Raw genomic sequence first — 9,707 nt, 5'->3', positions numbered from 1 at the left:
GGTGAAGCCTGAAGGGGGGCCTGGGGGCTGTTGGTGATGGGAACAGGGGGAATCACGTGATCCCGGCCACCTGGGATGGGGGGTTTGGGATGGAAATGGTTTGGGATGGCCCAAGTTTGGGATGGAAGTTGTTTGGAATAGGAGTTTGGGATGGATGTTAGTGTGGGATGGATGTCGTTTGGGATGGGAGTTTGGGATGGATGGCGTTTGGGATGTTAGTTTGGGATGGATGGCGTTTGGGATGTTAGTTTGGGATGGGAGTTTGGGATGGGAGCTGTTTGGAATGGATGGCGTTTGGGATGTTAGTTTGGGATGGGAGCTGTTTGGGATGGATGGCGTTTGGGATGGGAGCTGTTTGGGATGGATGGCGTTTGGGATGGATGGCGTTTGGGATGTTAGTTTGGGATGGATGGCGTTTGGGATGGGAGCTGTTTGGGATGGATGGCGTTTGGGATGGATGGCGTTTGGGATGGATGGCGTTTGGGATGGGAGCTGTTTGGGATGTTAGTTTGGGATGGATGGCGTTTGGGATGGGAGCTGTTTGGGATGGCCGCGATCCTCAAGCTCCTCCCATTGCAACCCCTGCCCCGGCAGGTGCTTTGCCTCCATTCCCAAGCCTTGGAAGAGCGCTTCCCCCTCCGCACAGACAGGGGCAGATCCCTTGGGAACACCAACTCACCTCCCACACCAGCGAGCATTTGTTGCTCTTCTTCACAGCCTCCTCATCGGACTCCTCCTCATCTGAAACCCAACCCCAAAACCAGCCAAAATCCATGAATTTCAGCCCAAAAAAAGAGGAACGGGGGGAGTATCCCCCCCAAAAACTCACCCTCGCCCTTGGTGGCCGCCGTTTGCTCATCCCATTTGATCCGATGCAGCATGAGCCGCTTGAACTTCTTCTGTGCTTTGGGGCCTGGAAAGGAAGCCGGGATCAGGAACCAAGGAGGAAGCAGCGGTTTTCCCCCTGGGAATTGCGCCATTCCCGGGCCTCACCTCCTTCCACCACCACCACGTTGACGTCCTTGTGCAGCACCACCACCCCGCTCAGGTAGAGCTGCCCCGCGTTGGCCTCGATCTTGAACTTCTTGGCTGGGTTGCTCAAGTTCCGCACCCTGCAGCGGGATAAGGCCCAAGGCGTTGGCACAGCTCCGTCGGGATGAGCCGCATCCCAAGCCCCTTTGTGGCCATGAACAAGCAGGGAAGCATCAACCCCAGCGGCACCGCTCCACATTGCACCCATTGTGTTGAGGGGGTTTCCACGTGGGAGTCGTTGCTCCGGCCCCACATTCCTTAGGGATGGATGGAGGGATGGAGGAGGGGGTCAGCCTCACCTGTACACCGCTATGTGGACCCCCTGCGACACGTCCTCCTTGAGCTTCTTCACCTTCTTGGCTTTCCGCTGCTCGGCCGTCAGCTTCCGGGCGGCGTTGGCCTCCTCGTGGGCTCTGCACACACACACGGGGATGCAGCAGGCACCAAACATCCCAAAGCATCCCTAATTCATCCTCCCTGGAAGGCTCAGGAACAGGGATGAGCCTCATGGTAAGAGGGATCCCTCCAGCAGCCCCAATGGGCTCAAACCAACCCCATCTTTCCTCCATCCCTTCCCAAATGCATCCCAAATTCATCCTCCCTGGAAGGCTCAGGAACAGGGATGAGCCTCATGGCAAGAGGGATCCCTCCCTCCAGCAGCCCCAGTGGGCTCAAATCAACCCCATCTTTCCCCCATCCCTTCCCAAATGCATCCCTAATTCATCCTCCATGGAAGGCTCAGGAATAACAGGGATGAGCCTCATGGCACGAGGGATCCCTCCAGCAGCCCCAATGGGCTCAAACCAACCCTGTATTTCCCCCATCCCTTCCCAAATGCATCCCAAAAGGAGCCCCCAAACCCCAACGTTCCACCTACTTCTGCCTCTTTGCCATCTGGGCTCGCACGTGCGCTTCCACTTTGGTTGGATCCTGCACAGCTTCCGTGCCCAAAACCCGCATCAAGTTGGAGATCCGGACTGCAAAGGGAATGGGAATGGAGATTCCAAAGGATCCTGGGGGTTTGGGATGAGGTTTCCATGGCCCCATGGCCCCCATGGCCTCACCTTTGGGCTCCGGAGGTGGCATCAGGCCCAGCCTGACCTTCTCCTGCAGCTCCTTCTGGGCCTCCCTGCGGGTCTGGCGCCGCAGCTTCTTCTGCTCCTTCTTGGTTAAATAAACCCCTAAAGTCACGGGGGTGTCGCTGTCCACTGCGGGAACAAGGGATGGAGAATGGGAATCTCCAAAGGAAAACCGGGAATACCGTGCCCCGTGATGCTGTGGAGGGGTTGCAGCACACAGGGAATAGGGGAAAAGACGATGGGGGGGGGTCTGGTTTTCTTCGGGGGGATTGAAATGTTGGGGCCAGGAGCAGAGGGATGTGGAGCTGTTGGAGCAGGGCTGGGTCAGCCTGGAGGAGAGAAGGGGAGCCCTTAGAGCAGAGCCTAAAGGGGCTGCAGGAAACCCGGAGAGGGGCTCGGGATGCAGGGATGGAAGGGGCAGGACAAAGGTGAACGGCTCTGGAGATGGGATGTGCTGAGGCAGTGTGGATCAGAACTGGGGGTACCTGGTGGGTTGAGCTGGGCCGGGTGTTCCACGAGGTTTGTGATGCCAAAGTACTCGTCCCTCTTGGAAGACGTTCCGCCTTTTCTACATGGGAAAGGGCTGGGGGTGAGCGCAGCGCTCCCACAGCCTCCCATTCCCGTGTTCCCTTAGGAAACGCATCCATGGGCAGGGAATACAGCTCCGGGCACAACCCCATCCCTGGCAGTGCTCAAGGTTGGACACAGGGGCTTGGAGCAAGTTGCTCCAAGGCATCCCTGCCCGTGGTAGGGATTGGAGCTGGAGGAGCTTTAAGCTCCCTTCCCACCCAAACCATTCTAGGAATTCTGGGTCAAAATCCATTAAGTTCCCCAGCAGGCACCTGGGAGAGCATGGTTGATAAGAGCACCAACCCCATCAACGCCCAGCAAGATCCACATCACCCCATGGAGACTGATCCCAACCTCTGGAACGAACCACTCACAGGTCGAGGCCGTTGGGGATGATGTAGGAATCCCACCACTCGATCTCCGGGATCTCCCCTTCCTTCAGCTCCTTCTTGGGGGTGATGAGAGCCAGCTTGGTGGACGTGTGGATCCCGGTTTTCCGGGCAGCTTGCGAGATCTCCGCCTGCAGCTTTTCCAGCTGAGCCTGAGCGCATGGAAACGGGCACACAAAGCTCATTCCCAACGGCACCTTCCCTCATCCACAGCCCTTCTCCTGGAACCCCCAACAAGAGCCTTCCCCTTCCTCCCTGCTCTCCGCCCCCATTCCCGGTACCTTGGTTCTCAACCTTTGGGCTATTTTCTCAAATTTGCCTTTTTCATGGAATTTAAAGGTTCGCTTCTGCCGCTGCGCCGGGGTGATGGAAACGCGGGGGTCGAAGTACGTGTTGGATTCCAGGTCTTCGGAAGGCTTCTCCTTCAGCTGCTGCTTGAACTGCTCCCGCTTGACGGCCCGGATGTTGGCCTTCAGCGTGGGCATGCGATGCGTCAGCTCGATCTCCTTGCCGCTCGCATCCACCGTGCGGCCCTGCTCGTCCAGGATCAACGGCGTGGGCTTGGTCTGATCCTTCAGCTCCACTTTCCTGCCGCCAAGAGAAGGGATGGCCCCGTAAAACATTGGAATGATCTGGGATTGCCAACGTGGAAGCGTTCCCGTGCCCTCGGTGGCCATGGAAGCGTTGGGAATGCTTGGACTGGATGAGATGGAAGCTCTAAATCCATGGGAAGCACCCAAATTCCCAAGGCGGTGCTGGAGTCGCCATCCATGGAAGCATTCCCACAAACTTGGTGGCCATGGAAGCGTTGGGAATGCTTGGACTGGATGAGATGGAAGCTCTAAATCCATGGTTCCCAAGGCAGTGCTGGATGGAAGTGTTGGTGGCCATGGAAGTGTTGGGAATGCTGGGACTGGATGAGCTGGAAGCTCCATGGGAAGCACCCGCACACCCCCAAGGTGGTACTGAATTCGCCATCCATGGAACCATTGGGAATGCTCAGACTGGATGAGCTGGAAGCTCCATGGGAATCACCCAAACACCCCCAAGGTGGTATTGAGGTCGCCATCCATGGAAGCATTCCCACAACCTTGGTGGCCATGGAAGCGTTGGGAATGCTTGGACTGGATGAGATGGAAGCTCTAAATCCATGGAAAGCACCCAAATTCCCAAGGCGGTGCTGGAGTCGCCATCCATGGAAGCATTCCCACAACCTTGGTGGCCATGGAAGCGTTGGGAATGCTGGGACTGGATGAGCTGGAAGCTCCATGGGAAGCACCCAAATTCCCAAGGCAATGCTGGCGTCGCCATCCATGCCCTCAGTGGCCATGGAAGCACTGGGAATGCTTGGATTTGCTGAGCTGCAAGCCCTGAACTCCACGGGAAGCACCCAAATTCCCAACCCCACCTCTGAGATCTCACGGAGGGCACCAGAAAGGCCTCAAATCCCACTTGTGGCCATTGGGAATCTCCCTCAAGGACGAAACAAACCCCATTTCCCTTGCTTCCTATGGAACTCGTTCCTATAAAAGCCCCTGCTGAGGCTCCAATCCCACTCGTTACCCCTCTCCCGGCATTCCAGAGTGGGATGGAGCCGGGAGCAGGGGGGTTACTCACGGCGGCGCGATGCCCATGGCGTGCAGGTTGGCCAAGCCCACCATGTTGGCGTTGCCGATGAGCCCGGGTTTGAGAGCCAACTGCGCCTGGATGCGGGCCTGCAGCTCGGCGGCTTTCCTGGCTTTCTCGATGGCGTCGTTCATGAAGGTGGCCGCCTGCGAGGGCTGGATGGTGTTGCCGATGGGCAGGCGTTCCGATTGGGAGGAAGAGGAGAGTTTGGGCTGCGGGGGGAGAGAGAGGAAGAGCTTGCGGTGGGTGCGAAGGGTGCTGTGGGTGCTGGGGGACGCGCCCGCGGTACCTGTGGCGTCGGGGGGCTGATGAAGCTGAGCTGCTTCTTCCTCTCCTCTATCTGCCGCGTGGCCGCCTCCATCATCTGCTTGATCTGAGGGGAGAGAAGTGGGGCTTGAGCCTTCCTCCCCCTCTAACACCACGGTCCCCATAGCACCGGGGGTGGCGGGGGGGGTAGGACCACATCCATCACCCCCCCCCAAAACAGCCTCCAGGAGCCATGGAGAACCTTCCCATCACCGTGACCCCAACGGGGCAGCCAAGGCTTGAGGCTGCTCCCGGTTGGGATTCCAGGTGGATGGAATTCCATCCTGACCCACGGCGGCGCAGGCTCACCTGCAGCTTGGTCAGCATTCCCGGGCTCTCCGACGGCGGGCCTGGGATCACTTCCGGCTCATCCTCCACCTCCTCGAAGCGAGGGATGCGCCGCTTCTTCACCCCGGAGGATTCCTTGGATACCTCCGAGTCGTCCCCGAACACATCCTGATGGGAAAGGAGACAAAGGGGAAAGCTGGGGTTAACACCAACCGGGGTTCTCCAGATGAGAAAGCACCGCATGGAGCGGATCCGGCACCGCGGGGGCTTGGAATTGCCAGGGAAGCACTCGCAGCTATTCCCGTGCCAAACAGCAGTGATGATCCATGGAAAAGCAGGAAGGAGACCTCACAGGGATGGATGGGTGCGGGTCAAAGCCACCCTCGCTCTCTGCTGCTCAAGAGGGGCTCCTGGCCCTCAGAGAGTCAAGATCTCGCTCAGCCGATGGGAATCAACCGGTTTCCATGTTGGAATCCCAGCCGGGGTTGGCTTGGAAGAGACCTCAGAGCTCGTCTAAAGCCACGGGCAAGGGCACCTTCCATCGGAGCAGGGTGCTCCAAGCGCCTGTGTCCAACCTGGCCTTGAGCACTGCCAGGGATGGGGCAGCCAAACCGTCTCCCTTCAACCCGTTCCAGCGCCTCAGCACCCTCAGAGCTCAGATCCCATCTCCAGCTCCCCTCTGGCAGGATGAAGCCATTCCCCTTGGGCCTGTGCCTCCATCCCTGCATCCAGAGCCCCTCTCCAGGCTCCCAATGGAGCTGCTCCGAGCTCTTCCACCACCATCTTCCACCTTGGCTGTCGGCATCCGCCCTCTCCCACCGGAGGCCGCATCCCCAGCCCCGGAGGCCGCTCAGGACCGCTCAGCATCCGCCCCGGGGGGCAGGCACCGCCGCGCCGGTGGGCTCCGCAGAGGGCAACGGGGAGCCTGCAGCCCGCGCTGCCACGGTGTCGGGTGGGAAGAGGACGTACACACCGGTTGCCATCAGCCGCGCTTCCCTTCTTCACTACAAGGCCACTTCCTCGGGCACTTCCTGGGGTTAAACCTACGAGGTCAAGAGAGAGGACTTGCCCATAGTATAAAGGGTGGAAAGCGGGGCTTTTCCTTCCTGATCCTTCCCAAGCCAGCAGCTACCCCATGGGCACGAGCCCGGCAGGATGAATCCATCATGGGGGGGGTTCCAAGATCCAGAGCACAAAGGGACCTCTAAAACCTTGCCCTGGCGTTGCTGGACCATGGGTCCAGCCCTAAAAGAGCATCTCCCGGTGGTGCTGTGGATGCAGGGCTACACTGGAAGACCGGGAATCGTGGAGAGGAAGAGGATTGGAGCCAAGAGATGAGGATGGATCCGTTCGGGAAGCTGAGCACACCAAGAGGCCTTTGTGGGCTCATTCTGCACCCCCCAGCCCTGTGCCATGGCCGTAGGGAACGGGAGAGGAAGCAGAGCCCCAAGGTGGGCCCCCAAGAAGAGGGGAAGCTCAAGGTGTGAAGGAAGGGATCCGGGCTGGGGGTGGTGATGGGAGCTCTCCATTCCCTCTGGGAGGTGGGAACTGGTGCCTGGCGCTGGGTGAAGAGGGAGGAAAACCAAGTCCCGACCGGGAACGCCCGAGGAGATCCGGATCCGGGCTGGGGTTATCCCGGCTCGCTGAGGTTAACGCGGATGGAAAACGCCCTGGGAGAAACAGGGAAGCAGCTTCCCCTTGGGAATGTGAAGTGGGAGCAGCAGAGAGAGCGGCCCCTGTTCGAGAGGTTGAATTCCAGAAGATGGGAAGCAAAGGCTTCCAGAGAAGAGAGGAAGGGAAAAGCGGTTGGGATGTGTGAGACTTCTTCCCCCCCCCCACCATGGGAGAGCTCCTAAATCCCTGCTGGAATCAGGAGCAGAGAATCCCAGCCTGGATGGGTGGGAAGAGACCTCAAAGCTCAGGGGCAGGGGGCTCCAAGCCCCATTGGAATGGGAATTGGAGCCAGGAATGGGGCATCCAAACCTTCTCCCTTCAACCCATCCCAGCTCCTCAGCACCCTCACAGGGATGAGCTTCCACCTCAGAGCTCATCCCAATCCCCCCCCCTTCCATTGATTCCCGATGGAAAACCGGGAACGAAACCCCTCCAAGATGAGGCAACGGAGAGAGCCCTGTCGGGAAGAGCCATTGGGAAGAGCGCTGGGAGCATCGCATCCCAGGAAAGCCCCACGCTGCCGACGCGAAGGTGATGAGGAGGAAAGGCAAGGCTGAGCCAAGCGAAAACTGGGGAAGAAGCGAAGGAAAAGCACGGGAATGGGAAGGCTCCCGCGTTCCCTCATGGAAAACCAGCGCCTTTCCTCTTGACCTTGAAGCATTCCAAGCCGTACCCCTCGGGAAGCAGCGCAGATCCATAGGGAAAGCCCCCATCAGCAAAGGCACGAAGAGGGAATAATCACCTTCAGCTCCCGCTTGCGGTTCCGGTCGCTGTTGGCTTTGGAATGCCGGGAGCTTCGCCCTTCTTCCACGGCTTCAAAGAGCTTGTCCACAAAGCGCAGCGTGGAATCGTCCAGGAAGGGCTTGAGGTGGTCTGGAAAAAGAGGAGGGATTGGGTAAGGAAAGGGATGGGAATGATCCCAACTGCTCCAGGATCCGGGAACGCTGCTGCTTCCAAGCCCGGCAACGAAGGGCCGAAACCGGCTCCAAACAGCAAGCCAAAACGCATCCAAAACCGGCAAAATCCTCCTTTTGGGACCCAAAATCTTGGCTCCATCCTGCTTTCCTTCACCCGTTCCAAGGCGGGAGGACCCCGGTGCGGCCGCTGTGCTCTGAGCCAGCCCCGGGAGCAGGATGCGGCCCCCAGCCCGTACCCGCTGCCTTCTTCTTGTCCATGCCCTTGCCCACGCAGTTGAGGGCGGCCGTGACCACGGTGGGCTCCGAGAAGCCCAGCACCCGCTTCACCGTCTTCTCGATCCACGGCTTGAGCTCATCCAGCTCCCGCTTGGACAGCGCCATGGCGCCCAGCGCCCCACGGGCCTTATCCTGCCAAGAGAGGGGCCCGAGCCCGTCAGGCAGCCAAGGACGCAGGGATGGTTAATGACCCCCCCCACCACCACCACCACTGATCCCATTGGGAAGCGCCATGGAGTCCGTTCAGGAAGCTCCGAGCCGCGGCCCGGGATGGGGGAGCCGCGGTTTCCCTATGGAGCAGTGGGGAACGGAGCAGGCTCCCCACAGCCTCGGTCCTCTCCCAGCACCCTCCTATCCCCCCCCCGTGCCCATTCCCGTTCCTGCCCCCATTGCCATTCCCAGCCCCATTCCTGCTCCCATTTGCGGTCCCGGCCCCATGCGCGCTCCTATTCCTGGCCCCATTCTCATTGCCATTCCCGCTCCTATTCCTGTTCCCGGCCCCATTCCCGTTCCTGCCCCCATTGCCATTCCCAGCCCCATTCCTGCTCGCGGTCCCTGCCCCATGCCCACTCCTATTCCTGGCCCCATTCTCATTGCCATTCCCGCTCCTATTCCTGTTCCCGGCCCCATTCCTGTTCCTGCTCTCATTCCCACTCCTATTCCTGGCCTCGCTCCCGTTCCTGTTCCTATTCCCGCTTCCATTCCCGTTCCCAGTCCCGACCCCATTGCTGCTCCCGTTCCCGCCCCTGTTTTCATTCCCAGTCCCGTTCCTCCCATTCCCAGTCCATTCCTGTTCCCGGCCCCGGCTCCACTGCAACTGCTGCTCCCGTTCCCGTTCCCATTCCCATTACCGGCCCCGTTCCCGTTCCCAGCCCCGCTCCCATTCCCAGTCCCGCTCCCGTTCTCAGCCCCTTCCCGCTCCCGGTCCCATTTCCAGTCCTGGTCCCAGCCCTGCTCCCATTCCTATTCCTGCTTCCATTCCCGGTCCATTCCTGTTCCCGGTCCCAGCCCCACTGCTGCTCCCATTCCCGTTCCCGCTCCCGGTCCCATTTCCAGTCCTGGTCCCAGCCCTGCTCCCATTCCTATTCCTGCTTCCATTCCCGGTCCATTCCTGTTCCCGGTCCCGGCCCCACTGCTGCTCCCATTCCCATTCCCGGTCCCGTTTCCATTCCCAGTCCCGTTCCCATTCCCAGTCCATTCCTGTTCCCGGCCCCGGCTCCACTGGAACTGCTGCTCCCATTCCCGTTCCCGGTACCGGCCCCGTTCCCATTCCCGGTCCATTCCGGTTCCCGGCCCCATTCCCGCTCCCGTTCCCATTCCCGTTCCCGGCCCCGTTCCCGCTCCCATTCCCGTTCCCAGTCCCGCTCCCGTTCTCAGCCCCACCCCCGTTCCCAGTCCTGCTCCCGTTCCCGGCCCAGTTCCCGTTCCCGTTCTCTCACCGGGCGCGGCCGGGGCCCGCTCGGCGGCCCCTGACGGTGACGGCACGTCGCGTCGGAACCGGAAATGACGCCACAGCGCCTGCGCGCTGCGGGGCACGACGGGAAGGCGGG

At 60.2% G+C, this 9,707-nt stretch overlaps 1 protein-coding gene across 1 annotated transcript; it reads right to left on the bottom strand.

Annotated features, from left to right (window-relative positions):
- Positions 1–603: 603 nt before the first annotated feature.
- Positions 604–8,287, bottom strand: PRPF3 (pre-mRNA processing factor 3; the record flags this gene model as incomplete). Its single annotated transcript, XM_057430656.1, has 14 exons — positions 8,118–8,287; positions 7,707–7,837; positions 5,312–5,458; positions 4,986–5,069; positions 4,688–4,908; positions 3,352–3,658; positions 3,056–3,222; positions 2,597–2,679; positions 2,097–2,240; positions 1,910–2,009; positions 1,332–1,445; positions 994–1,112; positions 830–913; positions 604–741 (listed from the first exon to the last, which is right to left on the bottom strand). Coding segments are annotated over exons 1-14 (1,984 nt in total), but the record flags the coding sequence as incomplete, so codon positions are not given.
- Between the last annotated feature and the right edge of the window lie 1,420 nt (positions 8,288–9,707).

Source organism: Pezoporus wallicus, unplaced genomic scaffold, assembly GCF_028554395.1.
Source record: "Pezoporus wallicus isolate ANWC-B61680 ecotype Strahan unplaced genomic scaffold, APGP_CSIRO_Pwel_v1 contig_14867, whole genome shotgun sequence".
Lineage (NCBI taxonomy): Eukaryota > Metazoa > Chordata > Aves > Psittaciformes > Psittacidae > Pezoporus > Pezoporus wallicus.
This window is presented reverse-complemented; position numbering and strand designations above follow the sequence as displayed.